This window comes from Sorex fumeus, unplaced genomic scaffold (genome assembly GCF_029834395.1).
Source record: "Sorex fumeus unplaced genomic scaffold, SorFum_2.1 ptg000091l, whole genome shotgun sequence".
Lineage (NCBI taxonomy): Eukaryota > Metazoa > Chordata > Mammalia > Eulipotyphla > Soricidae > Sorex > Sorex fumeus.
The window spans coordinates 1,871,932-1,897,007 of NW_026606148.1; the positions used below are offsets into that span (position 1 = coordinate 1,871,932).

The following is a 25,076-nucleotide window of genomic DNA, read 5'->3' on the forward strand; positions in this document are numbered from 1 at the left end:
CACATTTGTGAGAAGAGCCAGCCCACAGGTGTGTTTGCTTCAGAGACTGATTATCAGCCTGGCTCTTCCCAAGCGTCGCTGATGCCCGCCTGCTCTCTCTCCCAAGGCAGCAGGATGGTCAGCCCTGGCTTTGCTCACAGACAGTCTGAGTGACTCAGAGCACCTGAGAGGGGCAAATTGAGATGTACCTTAGAATAGAGGCTGAGTGATTCTGGACACTCTCCCCTAATCACCACATACCTGCACCCCACTTTACCTCTACAGAACTCCTGTCTTTATTGTTATTATTATTATTATTATTATCACTGTCACTGTCCTCCCGTTGTTCATCGATTTGCTCGAGTAACGTCTCCATTGTGACAACTGTTACTGTGTTTGGCATATCGAATACGTCACAGGTAACTTGACAGGCTTTGCCATGCAGGCGAGATACTCTCAGTAGCTTGCCGGGCTCCCTGAGAGGAGCGGAGGAATCGAACTTGGGTCAGCCATGTTGGCCACTTGCAAAGCAAGTACCTTACCCGCTGTGCTATTGCTCCAGCCCATCATCATCATTATTATTATTATTATTATTATTATTTTGGAGTTTGAGGCCACACCTGGTGGTGCTCAGGGTTTTATCCTGGCTCTGTGCTCAGGAATCACTCCTGATGGGGTTTTGGGGACTCTATGGAATTCCTGGGATTGAACCCTGGTTGGCATCGTGCAAGGCAAGAGTCCTACCCACTGTCCTATCACTCTACTCCTGCCCTCTAGGAGCTGTATATGTAATAGATGCAAGCACACACACACACACACACACACACACACACACACACACACACACCACATAGATAAACTCCCCGGTCACACAGCCAAGAAATGGCAGTTCCTAGATGCTGTCTAGTACGTCTGCCTGCAGAGGCCAGACTAGAACTTGCACAGTCAATGAGTTCTAATTGATGCACATGGAGAAGGTATTGATTTACTCTCTAACCAGGAACCCCACAGGTCTGGCAGAGGAGTCACCAGCAGCAGTCAAATCCCCCTCTCACAGGTGCAAGATAGCTGGGACACAGACGCTGTCACCTTCTACTGGCCTCAGCCATGGTCAATGGACACCACAGATAAAAAAAATCCCCAGGGAAAGAAACGTATCTGCCAACATCAAAACCACATGTGCATCTGATCTCTTGTTGGTTTTTGAATGGCAAAGCAAGATCTATTTTTATTGTTCCTTTGCCAACAGAAATGTCAAGAAAAGCAATATACAAATCGGGAATTTTAGGGGTTTATTCTTGCAGATGTATTTTTGCTGCTTTACTTTCAAAAGTTATTATCATTTAAGTCAGATGGTTACAGTTCCATGATAATGTGGATAGTGTTGGTGGACACTTTCACCACCAACAAGGTGCCCGTGACCCACCACTGCTGTCGCATGCCCACTTCAGCCACTTCTCACCCCTCAGTGCTTGGCAGTCAGTTTTGTAGTTGAGGCTGATGGTTTGCCAGGGTTGGGTTCAGTCTCCCCCCTGTTTCATCTCTCCACAGTTCACAGATGAGTGAGATGGTCCCTTATTTATTCTTCTTCCTCTGGCCTCCTGCACTTAATGTGATACACCATGTTTGTGTTTGTACTCGAAATCAGTATCCATTCCGGAGGTCTGTGTTGAAATACACTTTCACAACTCACACACAGGCACATACAGTAGTTTGAGAGGCATTGTAACAGCAAGAGAATGAGACAGACGTTAACTGCTGCATGAGGACAAACACTAGTTGGAGAGACTAATAAATGCATACGTAGGATCTGAGGCAGCTTGGAAAAGCTATCAACATTTTTATAAATATGGAGCAACAAAGATATAGCTACCTTCTGTATCAAGAAGGGTAATAACAATCTGTTTTCCTATTTGCTGTTTTGCATAAGGAGACGTGGGGCAGATAAGCAAAATACAAATAAATTGTAAGAACCAGTAGAATAAAAAGGGTGACAGGTGCACAGGTAGTATTTCTGTGTCTCGTGTTTCAAGTCGGCTGGTGCTTGAATGATTAAAACATGAACATTTCAAAAGATTACATTAAATAATTTGAAGCTTGGCTGTGGGACTGCCTGAAAAACTCTGGGAGCATGAACATCTGGCTTTAAGATCTCTTTTGTTTACAAGAAAAGGGGAGAGTATTTCTCTACAGACAATAAATGTGCCGGATGGTTTCAGTCATATGTAAAAAATAAATAGCACCAGCGACAGACTCGCAAAAAAATGAGACAAGACCCTGCATTTGGTGGAAAGTACAGTGAGTGGAAAGAGAAGTGGGGAGGGCTGGGGAGTAGGTGGGCGGAGTCCGGGAGAGGAGCGGGAGCAGAGGAGGGAGGGATGGGTGGATAGAGTTAGGGAGGAGGCTACAGGTGTGGGTGGGTGGAGTCATAGTGGGGAGGGCAGAGAGAAGGTGGGCGCAGTGAGGGAGCAGAGGGGAGAGAGTGGGGGGGGTGGGGGGGCGGAGTCAGGTAGAGTAGGGGGAGGGGCGGTAGTTTGTGGAGTCAGAATTTGGGTAATGGGAGGGCGTGGTCGGTCCTGTACACTCAGAGAGCTGGGAACCTGCGCCCCCGAAAATTTTACAGCATGGCACCAATGACAAATCACTTTAAAAAACGAATGGTTTCATCAATCCCTGCACCATTACTATCGAGAATTTCTGACAGTGGGATTGTGAAAGAGGACGTTAGTTATTGCTCTTTCTTCTCATAACGAAGACAATGGGGAGAAACAATGAGATAATGGGGAGAAAAAGTATATTTCCTCTTCCAATCACCCTGCTTCCCAGTTCTGCGCCCCCAGTTCTAGTGTAATGCTCTAACTCAGTATTCCCTTATTGGTCTACCTGTTGGATGAGTCCCCACGGGTATGATGAGTAAATACTGGTGGGCTAAGAGCCTGAAAAATGATCCCCACCACTGCCCCCCACAGTGTCTGGTTTTGAGCATTATCTGGGAGGTGAAGTACGCACTTTTGCAACAGTTGAAAATATCCTGAAAAGACTCGTGAAGTTGATGGAAAGCTGAGCGTCTCTGTAGTTCATTGGCTCATTGGGCTGGTAATTTGGAGAATCCATATAAAACCCAGGCTGGGGGACATTCTCTCCTGCTTTACACAGCTATGCTATAAATGTCAGGGAGCATGATTTTGTTTTCTCCTGCCTGGGCATGCCTGTCTAACAGAGAAAGGAAGGAGCTAGATTCCCCCCCCCCAACACCCTTTTTTTTTCCGTTTCCAGAATCCCCTAGAGGTCCAGAGAAAGCCAGAAAAGAGGGTTTCTAGGAAAAGTGGCCTCTTTTTATAGCTGCAAGTGCTGAACTTGAAGCCATGATCATAAATATTGGTAGCTCTTTACCTGGCATGCTGGTTGAACCTTATTAACCTGAAATATTTTCTGGGCTCGTGACACGCGAGTCTCTAATAACCTTTTAGTTGCTGCCTTGATGCTTAATGGGTTTTAAACATTTGGGGCACATGCTTTCCAAAAAAGCTTTACGCAGTATTTTCAGCATAAGGGACCTAAAATTATGGCGGAACACTTGTTGCTGGGAATAATGTTTTCCATGGCCAAATGCCCACAGCCTTGTGACAAGCTGAGTACAGAGGAGTGTGTCCCATGAGTCTGTGTTTGAAAGGGACAGCGATGTCAAAAGCTGGTGGGGATGATCGGGACAAAGCTCTGATCCTTCAGTAAATGGTGTGAATCATTCCATTGGAACATCCAGTGCCATGGCAGAACTGGGAAGTCACATTTTCCCCCCCTAACGTGCTTTAATTGCTTTTTTTCTGGGGCCAGGGATATTTATGGGTTAGGAGATTGCCAAGTTATTTATTAGATGGAGTATCTAGGAATAGACTAATATAAATCACTTAGGCTAGTATTGAATACACCAGACACTCAGTAATTTAAAAAGCTTTAATAAAAATGCTAAAATATGAGACTTGTCTGTGGCTGTAATGAGACTCAGTTATCATGTTTTTATCAGTGCTATTCACTCACGGCCCCTCCCCTTTTTCCCAGTGTAAGAAAATTCGGGCACACTCCTTATTTCCAGATGTTCCCACTTGGTTGGAATGAGGACAAGATTGAAAGAAAGATTCACTGAAAAATCATACGGGGGAGGGGGGTTACGGGACTTGCAGGGCAAAGTAAATAGCAGATTCCCTCTCAGAAACCAGCTTTTCTCCTGTCTCCTCGGCAGTCTGTGTCTTGTGGATCTAGCAGGGCAGCAAACGAAAGCGGAGGGCCGGGAGGTTGCACTTGCCCAGGGCAAGTGCCCAGGGCAGAGCTGGTGTAGGATGTGGATTACAGAGACTGGCCGCACTCACTGAATGAGGTGGTAACTGTGGTGATCCTGAGCACTGAGACCAGAGCTCGAGTTGCCTTTAGTGGGAATATTGGATCCTAGGTAAACATCCATATGAAGAACTCCTTTAGTCACAGGAGGGCTTCTTTAGGAAAATATTGTCATCCCCGTGCCTCCTCATACCGACACATTAGATTCTGGAGAGCAAGTGTGTAGCTGTTTTCGCCATCACTAGGGCCTGGGTTGCGGGGGGCATGTTGAACTGCAGAGTCTACCCACTTCTTCCACTCAGCATCATGCAGCGCAATATTGGGGTTGTATATCCCTTTCTTCAAAGATTTCAGGGTACTGATTTCCCCCAAGATGAGGAGTTTGGGGGAAATGCAGGAGAGATGCTACAGCAGAGAGGTGCTTGTCTTGCAGGCAGCCGACCCAGGCTTGATCCCCAGCATCTCATTTGGTCCTCTGAGCACCGCAAGGAGTGATCCCTGAGCACGGAGCTAGGAGTAAGCCCTGAGCACCGCTAGGTGGGATCCCCAAACAAGCAAACAACAACAACAAAAAGATGAAGAATTTTCTATGTGTGAGGCCCCTGGATGTCTCTATGCAATGTAGGCCTGAATGAGGGTGAGGTGGCAGCTTCTTCTCTTGACAGCAAGAGCTGGGAAGAAAAGAGAGAAGAAGGGGAGGCAGGAGACAGGGAGGGGGGAAAGAGGGAGTGAAAAAGAGAAGGAGATGGGGGGGTAAAATGAGGGGGAGAGGGAAGGGGAGGAAAGAAAGAGAAAGGTAGAGGGGAACAGGAAGGGGGAGAAAAGAGAGGAGGGATTGGAGGGGAAGAGAGAGGGAGAAGGAGGGTGAAACAGAGGGAGGGGGAGGGGGAAGGAGAGAGGGAAGAGGGAGAATAGTTGATTAAAAGGAAAGAGGGGAGGATACAGGAAGGGAGGGGGCAGGGGAGGAAGGAGGAGGGTTTTGTCCAGTTCATGGACAGGGGAACAACCAAGGATGACTGAGCCACACACAGGTCCCAAGGAGAAGACACTGGTCTTCTAGAAGACGCCCTTCCCCAGAGCGGGGCTGTTCCAGGTGGCTGAGCCTGGCCTTCGCCAGGCACCACCCACATCCTCAGAAGGTTCTGTGGGGGGTGTCTGGGACAAACCAGGAGTTCAGTAGTGCCCGATGATTCCAGGTGCCGGCTGTACTGGAGAGCAGCCAGGAGTCCCTGAGAAGTGGGGTAAAGTTGACCCCTGATAAGTTGGGGCACCTGACAGAGGGGCTGTTCCAGGGGGAGCTGTGGAAAGTCAGGAAGACATCGTCTCCCACCCCCACTTTCAGGGTGACACCGAGGGGCCTGAGCAGGAAAGTGCCCACAGAGCTCCTCCAGCCCTGCCACCGAGAGGCAGAACCTGAAGCAAACTCAGGAGGCCCGGAGAGTGGACTCCTAGGAGGACACTCGTTCATCCTAAGTCTAGCTGACTCCTGGGTGGACACTCAGTAGTCTTGAGTCCCATGAAATCCTGGGTAAACACTCTCTTACTCTGAGTCTAGTGGATTCCTGGGTGGACACTCACTCATCCTGAGTCTACCTGACTCCCGGGTGGACACTCATTCATTATGAGTCTAGTCGCCTCCTAGGTCTAGTGAGTCTCATGGGGTCCTATTGCAGGACGAGTGAGTGTCCACCTAGGAGTCCACTAGACTCAGGATGACTGAGCATTTACCTAGAAATAAAATAAGCAAATGAGAAGTTGAATGAAAGAGCCGGGAATCCCCCTTTACCTCCCGCCAGGTTCGGATAAAGCCTCTCCTGTTTGTTCATGGAGTCTTCCTCCCTGCCTGAACCCATGGCAGGAAACTCCTCTTGCTTTGCCATCTGGGAAGCAGGTGTTGGAGATGGCTGAGAGTTCATCCAAGCCACCCTATGGACGAGGGTGGGAAGGGGGCAGATGACATGAGCAAAAGGCCAGTGATAGCGCTGGAGAGACAGGACAGAAGATAGGGCATTTACCTTGCATGTGGTCAACCGAGACCCAGGCATCCCATATAGTTCTTATTGAATCCTAGCCAGAAGGATCCTGTGTACAAAGCCAGCAGTAAGCTCTGAGCACTGCCAGGTGTGGGTACCCCCAAAACACAACCCCAAAAAGACAATAGGGGGAGAATAGAGAAGGACACAGTCTGAAAAAATTCCCAGGGGTGCTAGTGAGTGGCAGAGGCTGGGGCCCCTTGTCAGACTTGTCTTCCGCTGCCTCCCACCAAGCCCTTGACAGACCCTGAGCTGGAAGCGGGCCGGGGTGTCTTATCTGCAAACTGCGGAGGTTGAGCTAGGTAATCCCTGAGGTCTCTTTCTGACTTGAAAATTGCATGATGTAAATTAAACCCTGTGATTCCAAGGGCGTGGGGGGTGAGAAAGCTCCCAGAGGGGCAAAGACAGCCAGGCAGCAGAGGAAGGAACAAAAGGAACCTCCCAGAGGGAGGGCGGGACCAGCTGGGAAAGACTCGAGCTGCACCGTGCAATTTCTCTGATCGTGGTCAGTCGCTTGAATTGTGCAAATTAAAAATCGGAAATGTGTGCCTCTGTCTATAAATAATTTCTGTCAGAGACTCTGTGCAGGCAGCCGTGACAAATGACCTCGGCCAGACGTGAGAGGAGCGTGGCACCGCCCGGTCCCTGCATGCTTTCGTGTACCTGTAATTCATAATCGTCCCTTTCTGGGCCCTCCCATCTCACACATCAATGTCGCAGGTGGACGGTGGAGGCAATCAGAATGCGGCCCTTCTTGCCGTCTCCAGCAGCGTACAAAACCATCACCCAGCAGGACAGGGAGGGGCACGTCACCTTCAAACCGTACAGTGCGGTCACAGGGGTCTGTCTGCGCTGCCTCCAGAGGATTTGGAGAGGACCTCAGATGATTCCAGCTCATTGGCTGCCCCCATGGGGTCCTGAGAGGCAATGTTTTCTGGAAAAATCTACCCACACTTGCAGTTCAGTTCAACCCATGTTGATTGACTCTGTGCCTACTAAATCCAGTCATTGAGGGACTCCAGGAATGGAGCCATGGACTAGCAGCAACCGTGTTCCCCCAGTAGTGGTGAGGGAGGCCTGGGGAGCAGTGAGGAGGTCCAGTGCAGGCCGTGCTGGTACATTCCTACCACCCAGACATTTCCCAAACCTGTCTCTTCATCGCTGTTTCTGCTGTTCTTGTGTTCAATCTGAGACCACTTCCCTCTTGCACCACAGTTTAGCCTGGTTTCCTCGCCCCTCTTCTCGTCCAGCAGGGGGCGCTGCATAGAGTAAATATGTCCTGCTTCCCAAACAGGTGCACCCAACTCCTCCCCTTCATCATCATCATATGCATCTTTATCAACCCCGTCTTTAACATCCCCATGACCATCATTCACATAGTAAGACTCATCCTTCCCATCATTATCATCATCACCCCCATCTTCATCCCCATCCCCATCTTCACCATCATCCCCACCCTCAATCATTCTCATCCTCCTTATCTCCATCCCTGTCCTCCTCACCCCCATCTTTATCATCCCCATCCTCATCGCCCCACCCTCATCATCATCATCTTTGTCACATTCCCATCATTCTTATCAACTTCATCAGTCCCAGACTTGTCATCCCCATCATCCCCATCATAATTATCCTCATCCTTGTCATCCTCACAATCATCCTCATCTTAACACAATACACTACCATTGCATCCAGGTTGTAGCAAAACTTAGGATTTCATCTTTTTATACATAACTTAGTGATGTCTCATTGTATAATAGAACACCGTTTCCTTACCCACTCATCTGCCATTGAGCATTTGGGCTTTCACCAGATCCTGGTTTTTGTAAATAGCCCTACCATGAACATAGGTGTCTATATCTGCATTAATGGTTTTTTTTTGTTGTGGTTGATTCCCAGAAGCGGAATTTCTGGGTTATAAGATAGATCTATTTTTAATATTTTGAGATGTCTCCAGATTCTTTTCCATGGAGGCTGAACTTACTGACAGTTCCACTAACAACAGATGAGGATTCCTTTTATACCACATCTCCACCAACACTCGTTGCTTTTTGATATAAGCAATTCTCACTCATTATTAGCTTTCCAGTAATAATTGGACTTTAAACAGCCAGGCAACTGGTGAATGGGACACGTGGGAAGAAGATTCAGCATATGCCAAAACATGGTGTTATGAGCAAGCACTCATAACATATATAAAGGGGTATTTAAAACATTGCTGGAGAGGCTGAAACAGCTATAACAACATGAATTGTCATGAGAAGGGAAGGAGAATCGTGGACAAGTCTGGGGAGATGAGCAGTTGGGAAGAAGGGACTCAACATGATGCAGTGACAATCACTAGACGGACAACGTTTCTCCGAGAACTCAAATGGATTGAGCCATCCTCCCCCATCCTAGAGTTAAAACTTCCAATTCTACCTCTTAAAACTGATTAACTGTAGTTGTCTTGTTGCACCATATTTATGGAATTGTAAGTCACTTACCAGGAAATTCATCCTTTCAAAGTGTACAATCTAGTCTCAGTATCTACAGAGTTCTACCACAATCTGTACTTCCCAACTTTAGAACACCATCATCACCCTCTAAAGAAGTCCAGTGCCCATTAAAAAGCCCCTGGCAACCAGCACACTTCTGTCTCGAAAGAATCCCTCTTTCTGGACACTTAATTCCAATGAAATCGAGGAATGTGTGCCTGTTTCATACCCTTCACACTCTAGAATGTGCTCAAGGCTTATCCATCTGAGAGTATCTCTATAGGCCCTGCCCAGCGGAACCTGCATCCGGGCGCCTCCATCAAGGCAGAATCTTTCCCCATGGGCTTCTGTGATGCCTGTGCCACCTCGTTGCACACCCATGAGGTGAGGACTCAGGTTTAGGGGAGCGTTTATCAATGTCATTGCCCCATATTTCCCATACCTGCACGCATCAGCACTCTATTCCTTATTACAGATGATGACTGTTCCATTTGAGGGACATGCTGCATTTTGTTTTTCCATTCAGGCATGGATGAACATTTGGGTTTTCCTAAATTTCTGCTTATTATTGAGTGTCGTGAATGTTTGTGTACAAGTTGTTGTGTGGACATATGTTTCCTAGATAAGTAGGAACTGAATTGCTGAGTCATATGGTAACTCAATCTTGAAACTTTCTGGGAACTGCCAGGCTGTCTCTTCAGGCAGCATTGAAGATTCCAAATTTGTCCACATCCTTATGTACAATCGTGGTTATTTATTTATTTATTTATTTATTTATTTATTACTGTATCTGCCATAGAAGCGCAAAGCATGATTTGATTATGGTGTTGATCTGCATTTTGCTAATGAATTATGATGCTAATCTTCCTTTTCCAGTGCATACTGGCTGTTTTTCTATGTCCTTAGGAGTACGGTCTGCTCAGATTCTTTGAGTACTTCTATTGATCATTTCAATTGTTGAGATGATACCACAGCAGGTAGGGCATTTGCCTTGCATACAGCTGACCTGGGTTCTATTCCTCCATCCCTCTCGGAGAGCCCAGCAAGCTACCAAGAGTATCCCGCCCGCACGGCAGAGCCTGGCAAGCTACCTATGACGTATTTGATATGTCAAAAACAGTAACAACAAGTCTCACAATGGAGATGTTACTGGTGCCCACTCGAGCAAATCGATGAACAGCAGGACAGTGCTACAGTGCTACAGTTGTTGAGATGGGTGAATTTTTCTATGCTTTGAACACAATGTCCTAGCCATTCATGCTTACGCCTGCTTCTGTCTTTTAGCTAAGTATCTGGTACATTTGGAGTTAACTTTTGTGTATCATATGAAGAATATCACTGAGCATTTTTCCTGTGGATATCCAATTGTTCCAGCATCTTATGTTCAAAAGACTGTTATTCCCTTATTGACTTGTCTTGGCACCTTGTTGAAAATCAATTGACCATAAAAGTAAGGTGATCTTTCCAGACTCTCAATTCTGCTCCATTAAGGTCTGCCCTTATGCTGATTTTTCACATGGAGTGGTATATGCTGTCCTAGGTATATGTTGAATATTAAAGAAAATGTGTGTATATATATATATGACCTCAGTCCCAGAGAGAACCACTTACCAGGTGTTTTGTTATTGTTGCTGGTGGCGTTGTCATTTTGCCGCTCCGTTTGCCCTGGGAGTCCATTCCTCAGACTTGTAATGCTGCTAGAAAGTTGGTGACTCACAACAGGAAACTGAAAGTTCAAAATCCAACTTTAGACTAGCTGAATAAATGGATGAATGAATGCTACTTCTAAAGCTACAACCACATGCAGACACCCACAAAACCAGAAGGGTTATGTGATATACGAAGAATCACACAGCTATTGAAAAAATCAGATGAAAACCCACTTCTCCTGACACTCTAGGCACTATTTTTGTACCATATCATACATTATATGTATACAAAATATGGCATAACCTAGTCTCACGGCGTGCCATAATTCCGAAATTAGTCTTACCACTGGCTTATGCAAAATCTGCTTGTTAAAATGCCAAAAAAAAGATGTTTGAAAGAGGACAGAACACGTAACATTGAAAAGTTTTTGACAACTTACTTTGATAAGTTAACCTTGAGTGTTTAAAAGTGTAGTAGAAATCATATTTGCACTGCTTTCACGTGGTCTCTTTCATTTCTTTTTATTCTAACATAAAAAAAGCTATTTAAATCTTTTGAAAAAGCATCCTCTCTAATCTCTATATTCCTGCGTGACATCCCCCCCCCCCCCCGCGCGTGCGCACACGCACACTCACACTCACAAATGCCTATTTTATAGTGGAGAATATACCCCCTTGCTGTGCGAAAGAAGTAAGTTACAAAGAAATAGTTGGGGGAAATGATCAACAGGGCCTGGAGGACTCGAGCACCAGTCCTACAAGCATCTGATCGCAAGTTCGAATCCTTGATCCCCCAAGTGTGCGCGCATAATCTTGGCAGCTTTGCTGTCTGAGCCTGATGGCTTGGCTGCATGCGATCCCAGCACTGCAAGTCCTAGACTGCATTGCTGCCAGTGTGAGCACAGTCGTAAAGGGGTGTGATGCCAGCAAGCACCGCCACTACAAAGATGTGAGAATGCCGAAACCACTAGCCAGCGCCACGCCTGTCACATGGAGGTGAACACGTGCTCCAGCACCACCATGAAAGGACGGTGGCCCTCCGTGAGCCCTGCAGCCGAGCATGAAGCTCCGTGACTTGCTATGCACCACCACTGGACATCTGTGCAGCTCCGGAGCTGGTACCACAACACTTGCAATAGCAGCAATGAATCGAAAGTGGTGGGGAGGATGCAATTCATTCATTCAGTCAGTTATTCACAAATTTAAAAGCAAACGTGATGTGTTTTTTTTTTTAATTTTTTTTCTTTTCTGGGTCATTTTTTTCTTAGATAAACCTCTGTGTGTGGACAGGGACAAGACTGCCTGGTGACAGGGGGTGGGGGGCGCAGGGGATCACTGGCCTTAAAATAAGAAGTTTGTGAAGAAGTTCTGTCTCTGTTCCTTCTACAAACAGACATCCACCTGAAAGAAAATAGATAATGAGCCAAGTAATTATTTCATATAAATGTGTGTAGTTTGCCTTGTGCATTCACTTAAGCTCAATAGCTCATCTTAAGAGGAAAAAATTGGACAATTATATTGTGAAATTTTGCTTTTTTATTCTGGGAGAATCTATATTGAAGTCATCATACCTACCCAAAGCACACTGCATCTCTAAGCCCTGACTTAAAGTTGAAGGAACTGAGATTCAGAAAATGAGCAATTAGGCACAGATTAAGTCATTTATCTGGTTCAAAATAGCATGAAGACTATCCACAGCAAGTAAGTGAAAATGGAAAATAACAGCTAACAATTATTGAGTGCTTATTTCCAGGCACTGTGCTGGTGAGTCAGAGATGTTTCCACTTAATCCTTACAACAGAGGAGAGAGATTCGTTTTGTTGTTTTCATTTTACAGATGAAGAAACAGGGCCCCGGAGGAGCAAAATAAGAATTGCCCATGGTTGTAGAGGCCTGTCAGACTCGAGAACCTACACTGGGGGGCTTGGTCATATGCTGTTTCAACCAGATCATTTTCACTTTGTACAGGGTGGTGTGGATGTATTCAGAGCTACTGATTAAAATTCCCAATTAAAAGGGCCAGAGACATGGGGTCGCATACATAGTGCAGTGAGTAGGGCACTTCCCTTGCATGTGTCCAACCTGGGTTTGGTTTCTGTCACCCGTAAGGTTCTGGAGCCCAACTGAAGTGATCGCTGAACACAGAGCCTGGAGTAAGCCCTAGCATGTCAGGTGTGGTCCTCACAAAACAAAATAAAGATTAAAAGGGTTAGCTATATAGTGCAGCAACTAAGGTGCTTGTCTTGCACAGTCAGCCCTGAGTCCAAATCCTAGCATTGCGTGTCCACCCTTGAGCACTGCCAGGAGGGATCTCTAAGCACAGAGCAAGGAATAAGCTCTGAGCACAGCCAGGAGAGGCCTAACCACACCCCATTCCCCCAAGAAATCCTCCATTACCTTTCCACAAAGAAGTATTACCTCTTTTCCAGTCTCTTCAAAACCAGTTTCCCTCACTGGCAGTAAATTGCAACAGTCCACATAAGAACACGTGACAGTACATATAGTAACATAGGACAGTATGCACAGTAACACAGGATGGTAACTTAGTAACACATGGTGGTCCACATAGTAACACAGGACAGCATGCATAGCAATATGGGATCATACTCATATTAACACTGGATAGTATGCATAGTAACATGGGACAGTATGCCCAGTAACACGAGACAGTGCTCATAGTAACACGGGACAGCATCCCCAGTAATACGGAAGAGTACTCACACTAACGCTGGACAGTATACGTAGTAACACAGGACAACATGTATAGTAACACAGTATGCGTAGTAACATGGGACAGTACTCATAGTAACATGGGACAACATGTATAGTAACACAGGACAGTATATATATATATATATATATATATATATATATATAAACACGGGATAGTATGCACAGTAACATGGGGGAATATGCATAGTAACATGGAACAGTCAGTATGCCCAGTAACACAGGACAGTACTCATAGTAACACGGGACAACATGTATAATGACAAAGAACAGAATGCATGGTAACACGGGACAGTATGCACAACAACACTGGGCAGTATGTATAGTAACATGGGACAGTATCCACAGTAACACAGGAAAACACACCTAGTAACATGGGACAGTACGCACAGTAACATGAGACAGTAGGCAGAGTAACATGGGGCAGTACTCATAGTAACTTGGAACAGTATGCACAGTAACACAGGACAGTATGCATAGTGACATGGAACAGTACTGATATTAATATGGGATATTGTGCATTGTAACACAGGACAGTATGCATAGTAACACAGGAGAGTACACAGAGTAACACGGGACAGTGTTCCTAGTAACTTTTTAGATCTTCTACACATCTTATTAAGCTCCTGTTGTATGCCAAATACACCTCTAAGTGCTAGGATAGTAGTCAAGTCTGAAACATGGAGCCATGAAGACTTTCAATGATTATTATATATGCATATAAAAGTATCAAACTGTCTAAGCAACACTGAGGAAAATTTTTAAGCTGAGGAGTGAGTGTAACAAAATGACAAGAATTCAAGGGAACTGGGAAGAAGGATTGAAATCATGAGCAGTGGTTTAGATCAGGTCCCTATAGAGCCAGTGTCGTGAACTGCCCCACCTCTGTTCTCCTCAGTAGAATCTGTGGGTTCAGATCTGGCATCGAGCTTTTCACTGTAGTTTGCTATGACCTTGGGGATAGCATCAGAGAAGAGTCTGAATTCATTGCACATGGCCATTCAGTTTTCCCAGCAACATTTCTTGAAGAGGCTTGACTTGCTTCGCTTCACACTTTTTGCTTCTCTATCGAAGATTAACTGTCTCTGTCCATATACCTAAGGATCTGTCTCTTGACTCTATTTATTCCATTGGTCTGAGAGTCTGTCATTAGTGTGGCCCCAGTAAAATAAAATATGGGAGAAATATATTCCCTGTGTACTCCTTTCTTCAAATAGTTGTGGAGAAAACTGGAAGAGGGTTATAGCAACCATTCCAGATTCGATTCAGATTTTAAGCTAAATTAAGAACATTGAGGACTCCCTTGGCACACGTCCTGTGGTCCTAGAGAAATAAGGTTGACTGAGCTAAACCTCTCTCTTCAGAGCCATGCAGTGTAGATGGGCAAAGACAACTGGGATGGGAGTCCTAGGTCAGTCCCAAGGGCTGATGTTCAGGGAGGATGCTACCAGAAGGAGAAGCAGATTTGGCAAGACTGTAAACATCATGTTCGGAGCAACGCTGGAAGGTCAATGAACAGTTATCATGACACGATGGAAAAATGTTCCCTTACTAGCCCTGAAATCTGGAGCAACTCAGTTAATCACACTCATGCCTCAGTTTCTTCTCTTGTAACAGTTGAGCATGTTTTATGTTATATCAGAACTGGTGAGAGGTATAAGAGATAATGTGTGGGTGAGCAATGAAGAAGCAATCAAATTACACATGAATAAGCACTACAAAATAGTGATCAAGAAGCCACATGCAAACACTACTTCTAAAAAGCATTTTCTTCCCTGTGTCCACAGATACCTCAGTCACAATAGCCACACTCTGGAATCAACCCAAATGACTACCAAGAGATGTGTGGCTATGAGTGTTGTCCCATGTTATTATGCATACCGTCCCATGTTACTGTGCATATGTACTCCCTGGATTACGACTGTGCCAGTAAAAAGATGCAGTTGTGCCTTTGGAGACAAAATGGATGGGTCTTTAGGTGATCATAATAAGAAAACTATGGAAGTGAAAGGTATTACCAGATGGTTCAACTCATATGTGGAATATGAATGACTGACTCATATGTGAAATATGAATGCATGAGGCAAACAAGCTGGCAAGAAACCACAAAACTGACACCCAGACTGGTGACAGTGATGGTGGTTCCCAGGGGAAAGGAGGAAACAGAGAAGATGGAGGCACTTCCCACGGGAGTCCTGTTGTGATGGATGTTTCTAGAATGGTGGTGGTGGGAGTGGTGAACAGTGAAACCCCATCATACCACAATAAACAATGATAAGTCAATGAAAATTGAAATGAAAGAAAAAAGACCAATAACAAGTGTATCTTAATTGAGAGCGAGAACTTTTCTTTCTCCCAGTTCACTTCTGTGACTCCTGTCTTGGGCTCTGCCTGACCCTTGGATGTTGTGTGTCATATAGCCTCTTTTGGCAAATGGGTCATAGAAGAGGAGCAAAGTATGATGGAAAACGTGGACTGGAGGTTGGCTGGGAGGTCTGGGTGAACTTCACAATTCCACTCCCAGAAGCTCCTTCCTATTGGCCTATTGGGTGATATCAACTGAGCATTGGATGTGCATGGAATTGTGCAAGTATCTCTAAGCCAGGTTGCCTCAGACTCTTGGAGGAAGAATAACATATACGGCACAAAGTCTCCAAATTTGGGGCCACTTTGAGAGAGAGAGCTCTTTTTTTTATTAGTGAGACATCATGAGGTACAGTTGTAGACTTACAAATTTTTGCACTTGGGTTTCAATTGTACAATGATCAAACACCCATCCCTCCACCAGTGCCCATTTCCCACCACCACGGATCCCAGTATCCCTCCCACCCCCTATCCCCCCATCCCACCCCGCCTCTGCGGCAGGGCATTCCCTTTTGTTCTGAGACAGAGCTCTTTGAGGATCTCTACCAACCCCACTTTCCCTTGGATCTGCATCCTTGCAACCAGGGTGACTCTAAGACCTGGAGAAAGAGTTCCAGATGGCCTAATGCATTGAGTTAAAGCAGACCTTATTCTGAGGATATGTTGCAAAGTACACTGAAATCTTTGCTTTATAAAAGTGAAAAGGAAAGTATTGACATCTCTAAGCCCAGCACTGTTTTTTTAACAAGCTAGAAAATACTGAAAAATAAGTAATGCCATTTTCTCAGGAGAATGCACTATAGCTAGAATGTACGCAATTTTTTTCCCCACTGTGTATTTGGGTAAAATATGGGCACTGAAATTTCAGGCCAAATCCTAATGCAGAAATAATCCAAAACATGGCAGATTTATAAGTGAGGTGATTTTTATTTATTTGCTAATGTGGATTCCCTTCGGAGCTCAAATGTACATGTTACTTACAGCTTCTTGTGGAAAAGACTTACCTCTAAGGTCTCAGCAGCATAAAACTTCAGACTGCAGAGTTGTCTGAACCAACTCGGCCATAATTCTCCTTTGCCACAGACTCAGGGTGGTTTGAATCTACTAGCACTCTACCTGTTTGGCAATTCACAATTCATAATTAAACTGGCAGTCTGAATAAATCATTGTGACTGGAGACCCGGAGCTTGCTTTCTCTGTTGTCCTTCCTTTTATTCGGAAAATCTGAAAGAACCCTGAGAAGGGGTTAGGACCAAAGCTCCCTTAGCTTTGTTTGCAGTCCTCTTTTTAAACAAAATGTTGTTTTCAAAGAGGAATCAGCTTTGTCCACCTTGAGTCTGGCACTGAAGAGCTGGACACGGTGGATTCCCTCCCCCATCCTCATCCTAACACACCTCTCACTCTCTCAATAGACAGGCAGGAACCAGGAGACTGGAACACCATGTGGCAATGGGAATTTTGAATACAATGCCGTGGGCAGAGGTAGTGGTGGAAAGATGGGGAATTTCACTTTCAGGATTTGACAAGAGTGTTGGGCAATCTGCACAGGACAGGCGATTTTTGAGGGTCTAGAAAGTAGAATCAAAGCTATTCCTCAGAAAATAATGAGAAGATGAGGAAGCGATTAAATATTTAGATTTTTGCAAGATCCAAGGAGCGTGGGGGTTCTGTGTCTGCTGTCTTTAGTGGTAGCAGGGACTATGCCTAAAGTGAAGCAATGCCAGTAGGTCAGAGATTAGACAGCAGAGGGCCGGGGTCATGCAAGCACGGTTGGGGATTAATAGTGGGCTAATGTTGGACTTTGCTGACTAAAGGAGTAAGACAGGGGATGAAAGCAGATGACATAGTTGCCTAGGGTTCACTCCCACCACATGGAAAGGAGAGACTAAGGATCCTGAGTGCTCCAGGTGAGAAACTTGCAACTGACCTTTGAGAATGAGCACAACCCCAGTCCAGTCAATGGGGGAGAGAAAGAAGAGTTGACCAGGAATCTGGACATTTCCTAGCAGAAAATTTTGAGGATGGGGGCCTGGAGGTAGTGCAAGCGAGAGAACAAATCCACATGTCCTGCCATCTTTGCTGTGCTAAAGGGAGACGTTGCAGCCCAACAAAGGCTGAGGCTTCATTGTGATTGTTGGTATTTCTGCCATCCTCATGGCTGGCAGCAGTCATCTATGTTCCCCCAGTGCCTTCTTTATCAGACACTCTGCTGAGACATGGCAAGCCTCAGCACAGTGAGTTCAGGTCACCTAGAGCCCACAGGTGTGGAAGCCCCAGCTGCAGGAGGTGAAAACAGTTTTCTTTTCCCAAGATCATTCAGCAGGGAAGCAGCTGGTCTCCACAGCTCTATTCTTAAGCAGAAAGATTGATTGAGGAAGCTCATGGTCCCCAAAGAGACAGAGAGGAGAGATTTGTGGTGGAGACAAGAAAACAGAACACCCTCACTGGCAAATCAGAAAACACTTCATTGAGATTTTTTGTTTTGCTCTGTTTTGCATTTTGGGTCACACCTGGGGTTACTTCTGGCTTCTCACTCAGGAATTACTCCTGGCAGTGCTTGGAGGACCATATGGATTGCTGGGAATTGAACCCAGGTCAACTGCGTGCAAGGCAAACACCCTACCTGCTGTGCTATCGCTTCAGCCCCATTTCATTGAGTTTTATGGGAGATTTATGTATATGTGGGGGGAGGAACAGGGTTGGGCCACACCTGGCCGTGCTCAGAGATGACTCCTGGTGCTGTACCCAACAGTCACTCCTGGTGGTATTCAAGGGGTCATATATGGTGCTAGAGTTCAGAACGAGATTGGCTGCATGCAAAACAAGTGCCTTAACCCAGGTACTATCTCTCCAGTTATAGAGCATTTTCGTTTTTGTTTGAATTTGTTTTTAATTGTGTTTTATGATTTTTTGAATGAATAGCAATATCCTGTAAAGTGTGAAAGTATTTCTAAGAAGGCCAACTTGGGAAAAGGCAAAAGATTTAAAGGAACTTGAAATGACAGCTAATGTGGTATGCATGAATGAATTATTGGGGGAAAGGGCTGAACCGTGGTCATTTTCTGCTTCATCGTTTTCTGCTTCAGTCAGCCAGTCTGGTCAAAGGTCCACTGTCCACTGTCCTCCCGTTGTTCATTAATTTGCTCGAGCGGGCCCAGTAACATCTCCATTGTGGCAATTGTTACTGTGTTTGGCATATCGAATACATCACGGGTAGCTTGCCAGGCTCTGCCATGCAGGCGAGATACTCTCGGTAGCTTGCCGGGCTCTCCGAGAGGGGTGGAGGAATCAAACTCGGATCGACCATGTTGGCTGCGTGCAAGGCAAATGCCCTACCCGCTGTGCTATTGCTCCAGCCCTGGTCAAAGGTATGGGCAGGAAATGCTCAGGACTGCTGTTTTCCTTTTGGTTTTGTCTTTCAGTCAACCATCAGCAATGCCCTGTTCCCCAATTCCTTAGTTCCCTCCACTGCACATATGACACCATATCTGTAGGATAATAATTGATTTGTCCTTTTCTCCCTCGCTACAAGGAACTTAGGTTTATCAGGTTATACCCATCACAGTGCTCCCAAGTCACTCTCATTCCTTTTGTTTATCTATAACCCTTTCTATGCTCTCTACCCCAACCAGTTAATCAGCTTTTCCCCTAGTCAGAATCTGTTAATTTGTAAGGTCAGATCCTTCTAGGACACTGAACTTAAATTGTAACTTGATATTGCCTTTCTCCTCTCCTTATGTCTTTTGAATAAGGTAAAGGTAAAGGCCCTCCCGTTGATCGTCGATTTGCTCGAGCGGGCCCAGTAACGTCTCCATTGGAGACTTTGTTGTTACTGTGTTTGGCATATCGAATACTCTCAGTAGCTTGCCGGGCTCTCCGAGAGGGGCGGAGGAATCGAACTCGGGTCGGCCATGTTGGCCGCTTGTAAGGCGAACGCCCTACCGCTGTGCTATCGCTCCAGCCCTCCAGCCCATAGTTTAATGCAATGTCCTTTTTGTATAGATACAGGAAGACAGTTGATATTATGCTCTGTCACTTAGGATTTAATTGGCTTTGAATATTATTCATTCCCGGGCATCTGCTTTCTCAACTTAAGGCTCAGTTGCCCTCACTTCCTAGCATCCCCAAAAGCAAGGTCCCAACGAGGGACTGAATGGAACCAGGGTAAGTGGGTAAGCTATGTGCTACCCTGGCATCGAGATGGGCCAGGCCAAAGTGCCACGATTCTTAACTACAAGTTAGGAGTTTGATCATAGACAAATGCTGTCATGATCCAAAAGTAACGATGAGAGTAGAAATCTGCTAGGGATAGGAAAGATTATCTGTCCTGAGCACTGTAGTCTGAGATCAAGATGGCCCTAGAAGAGCAATTCCATAAGCTTAAAGTATTTCTTACTGTGTCCATACAAAATGATTTATATTATGTACGCTTATATGTTTGTTGGACAAGGAGAGGAGAAACACACCCAGGGATTCCGTTCTAGGGTGGGTCGATCTGCTAAATGAGAATCTGTCCTAGAAGCAGCTTTCCTGTGTGTCCTGACTAGTTTGGATGAAGCTGAACATTTCTCCCCTTCAAACTGCCTTCAGAAAAATTATTTCAGTATATTGTAAGAGGCAGTTTTTTTCTCACAGAAACCTGGCTGGTCTTTGACATGCAGATCTCAGGTGCTAGCCAGGCAGGATCTTTGGGATATAGATTCCAAGCTCTAGCAGACTAGTCTTTAAGATGCAAATCCAAGTGCCTGTAGCCCAAGAAAGGTTTCAGTCTTGATTTTGTATCTTCTTTCCAGAGGCCAAAATTACTGGCCTGCAGATATAAAGAAACAATGTATGTTTTGCTGCCTCAATGTTCTTTCTGTATCTCCTTTTGATGACATCACTGCACTGCGCCCTTTGGATGTACCATGATCTATATAAGGAGATTTGGGGTCTCTCTACCAGGGGATGGCTTGAGAGAACCTGGGCCCTCCATGGCATAAATTTCTTTTATGGGATATAATGAGACTGTAAGAGGGAGGCAGGGGAGAGACAGGAGTGAATGGAGAGAGGATTGGAATAAACTGCAACTAAGACGAACCATCCTGGTCCTCGTATCCTTCCTTCGCCTGCCCATCGTCATCAACCTCCCTGGAGTGGGGAAACGGCCTGAGACTACTGACTGCGGGTGGTGGGAGAGATAGACCACTGCCGTCCTTTTGTGTTTACACACATACCCAGCTGCTTCTGCTCACCGGATACAGAGCATGACCACCCTCCAAGCACCTCATGCATCTCACAGTTCCTGCTGATATTAACAGGACAAAAGTCACACGCTGCACATCCTTTTGGGTTAGCACTTCTTTCTGAGCAGGAAGAACAATTTGATCTCTTTTTTTCTCTCCTCTTTTTCTTACAGTCCCTCCCCAGATCATGAATATCTCCTCAGACGTCACCGTGAATGAGGGGAGCAGTGTGACACTGCTGTGTCTTGCCATCGGCAGACCTGAACCCACAGTCACCTGGAGACACCTATCAGTCAAAGGTAAGACATAGCCCTGGATCAAATGTCCTGTTGGGGTGACCCAAACCTGGGTTCTGATCTGTCATTGAGCTCTCAGAATCACAAATCTGGATTGCACAGAAACACAGGGACATAAAACAAATTGGCCTATGAGTCTGTCACTAAAGCATCCCACTGCCAAGGACAGGTTTGTAGAGAAAGATCTCAATTATCTTCCCAGCTTTCTTTAGAATTATAGAAGAATTTGATTTTTTCCTATTATAAAAACAAGAAGTGCCAGAACAACTGCATTTAAGAGAGATGGGTTCTATTTCCTCAAGGTGGCCATGCGGGGCCCATCAGTGCCTTGTTTTTCCTTAAAGGTGGGTATGAATGCTACAGTGGGTGTTGAAAATTTCCTTGCAATTGTGCAGTTGGAGAAAAATTCCTTACATAGTGTTTGACCACCCCGAGCCACGTCTGTTTAACCTTTGTGTAAGTAGTCCACTTGGGGTTGAAAAGAGGATGACAGAAACAGGAAAAGCCACCCAGGCATGCGTGTGTGGAACACTCAATTTTGGTGTTAAAATATTAACTATGATCATCTCCAACCCCTGGGAAGGGGCCCCCTGAGACTGATCCTCTAGGAATTAAAACTTACTCTAACTTGACCATGAAGAGTTTGGCACTAAGCCACTGGATACATTTTTTTTTCTGTTACTGGAAACTAAGATTAATGCTAATATTATCCAAGAAATAAGTGCCCAGAGCATAGGAAAAATATCCCAGTAAATAGAAAAATCTTCAGAGTATGTCTGTGTGTGTTGTAAAAATAATAAGTATCTAGAGAAAAACTCAGGGCTAAATCTTAGCTTGAAATTGGCAGCGATGAGCTAGCATACCAAATGCTCCAACGATAGGCATTTGCTTTGTGCTTTTTCCTTGTGGCAGCTGAATCTAAAGGCTACGCACTGGTGTCTGGAAAGGCACAGGTGTAGGCTGTCATAGTCCTGAAGGATGGGTGTCCAAGGGGAGGTACAAGACCAGCTCTGTTTCTTCAGAGGATCCTGAGGGGTTGTTGTTCCTATGCCCACCTCACCTTCTGTTGGGTAGTGGACTGTATCTGACTTCTTGACCTGGCGGGACCTCCTGTCAGTCTCTGACTTTATGCATGACTTTGTGCCCGTGCTGTGCCTCTTTGTGTTCATTCTGCCCTTTGAATGCTGCACCCAAAATAGTGGGTGAGAACCTATAGTCAAGTCATTTTAACTGGGTTACCTTGATAAAGATTTCCAGGTTCTGTCATATGGTGACACTGGGGTGAAGAGTGCAGGGTATCATTTAGGGAGGTGGTGATGGTGGTGAAATTCAAATCAAAAACCAGATTTGGTCAAAATTAACCCAAATGCCTTAGACTGGGACAAAGAATGCATGCACGCGCACGTGTGTGTGTGTGTGTGTGTGTGTGTGTGTGTTTAAAATAAATAAAATCTTAAAATATTTTAAAATAAAATGAAATATTTAAAATAGTCTCCTGCCCCCGTGCCTGGCTGTCCTCACCGGGGTCCCTTGGAGGGGGGAGGATTGAGTTTCTCTCTCCCCTCCGCCCACCCCAAGCAGAGCCCCAGCAGCTGAGGACCTCTGGAGCCAGCCATGGCCATGCTGGAACCACTCTCCACACGTCCAGATGGGCCTCATGCATGAAAGAACTGGCAGAGAAACCCAGGCATGCGGGTCCTGGGGCTGAAGTCTCCAAGCCTACTTGGATTGAGACTGGGCCTTCTCCACCCAGACTCCCCATCTTCCAGTAGGTAGGCGTCACACCCACCAGCTGTTGACAGCACTGGTCCTATCAACGGCCAAGATGCAGAGACTATAAAACCCAGCTCCTGAAAGCGTGTGGCCACATTGGCGGCCACGCGACATCTTATTATCTTTCCTTTGGAGAACCTGGCAGACTACAAAAAGTATTCTGCCCGCACGGCAGAGTCTGGCAAACTTCCCGTGTCATACTCAATATGCCAAATACCAGTAACAATGATGGGTCTCATCCTCCTAATCCCGAAAAAGCATTGAAATGGCTCTTTTAAAATCTCAGGGCTAGGTAGAAGGAGATGTTCCTGGTGCCTGCTCGAGACAATCCATGAGCAACAGGGTGATCGTGATTTAAAATAGCATGTTTAAAGTAATGATACCCAAGGGAATGGATTAATAATTATTATTTCTAGAACCTCACCTTAAAATAAACAAAAGTTTGGGCTAGAACAATAATACAGGGGGTAAGGCATTTGCCTTGCAGGCTGCCAACCCAGGTGGAATCCCTGGCATTATAAGTTTCCCCTAGCACCACCAGGAGTGACCTCTGAATGCAGAACAAGGATTAAGCCTGAGCACTGCTGAGTGTGGACCCAAACCCAAACGAACAACAAAAAAATAAAAGTTTCTACAAAGGATGTTAAAGAAATAAAAATCAACACATGAAAATGTGTTCGACACTTAAACATTAAAATTAAACCATAACGAGAGATGCTTCATTACCTCATGAATGGCAAATACTTAAAAACCGACAGCATCTTGTATGGATGAGGATATGGAACAACTGAAATTCTTACATCTTATGTCTGGGGATGTACAATGATACAATCAATTTGATTTTCTATTACATGAAAATATATTATAAAATCTATTCTATTAAAATCAGTCTGATACTCTATTACAAAGCAAATGTAAGGTAAAGGTAAGGTAAAGGCCCTCCCGTTGATCGTCGATTTGCTCGAGCGGGCCCAGTAACGTCTCCATTGGAGACTTTGTTGTTACTGTGTCTGGCATATCGAATACTCTCGGTAGCTTGCCCGGCTCTCTGAGAGGGGCGGAGGAATCGAACTCGGGTCGGCCATGTTGGCCGCTTGTAAGGCGAACGCCCTACCGGCTGTGCTATCGCTCCAGCCCCACAAAGCAAATGTATGACCCAGCAATTCCACTCTTAGGCATTTCCCAAAGCTGAATGGAAGCATGTATCTACAAATATATCATTCATATATTTTAACATTGATTTCATTCTCATAGACTCAGACTACAAAATGAAAAGCCAGCAGGAAAACAATTCCCCCATCAAATGGAAACGAACCATTGGCACGTTCTCTCAATGGATAAATCTCAAAAGCAGTAGCTGAGCCAAATTAGTCAGATGTAAAGTCACACAAACCCAGTGATTTTTTGTATATGAAATTATAGGATAGGCAAGATGCCTCTATAGTGATTGGAACCAAATCTTCCATCACCTAGAGGAGATATCTTTTTCAGTGAATTTATTGCAAAAGAGAACAAGAGAATTTGGTGGGAGAGAAAATTAAAATGGTTTACATCTGATAGTGGGGTGATGGTCACTTTGCTATTTATATTAATCAAAATAAGCCAACTGTGCTTTAAAACTAGGTGCATTTTATTATATATAAACTAAATCTCAACATCATGATGAAATTTGAAAGGGGATTCATGTAGGAAAAGAGCATCTAAAATCTTCCCCATAATTTGGAACATTACTTATATGAGTGGCATTTATCAAATGGAATTCTGAATTTGTTACTCAAAGCCTTCTTGAAACCCATGAACTCATTTCCTCAATATAAATTTAAAATACACCATTCATTCCTGCCTTGTTATTGGAAACGATAATGCTAATAAATTCACAGAGTATTCCTTATATAAAGACCTCAGATATTGAACACCCAAATGTCAATATTGTAAAGTAATATTAACAAGAATATTAAAATAGGTATGATGGACATTGCCACATTCAGCCTTTATATAAACACATTAGCTTGTGTTTCCAAATACTTAAACCCTACATGAAATTTTAAAATAAGAGAAATAAAATAAGAGAATTTGGGACCTGGAAAGATAGTCCAGGGGGTTTAGGCACTTGCCTTGCATGTGGTTGACCTGGGTTCAACCCCAGGAACTCCAAATAGTCTCCCCAGAGCAGCCAGTAGTGACCATTGAGTGCAGAGCCAGAAGTAAGCTCTGAGCA

The 25,076-nt window shown here is 45.0% G+C and overlaps 1 protein-coding gene across 2 annotated transcripts in view; it reads left to right on the top strand.

The window, feature by feature from the left end:
* Nucleotides 1–25,076, top strand: part of OPCML (opioid binding protein/cell adhesion molecule like) — a 1,179,878-nt gene that overhangs the window by 1,044,737 nt on the left and 110,065 nt on the right. For both annotated transcript variants that reach the window (XM_056131456.1, XM_056131455.1), the window contains one exon: nt 20,963–21,088. In XM_056131456.1, coding sequence (XP_055987431.1) covers nt 20,963–21,088 — 126 coding nt within the window. The remainder of the gene's footprint in view (nt 1–20,962; nt 21,089–25,076) is intronic.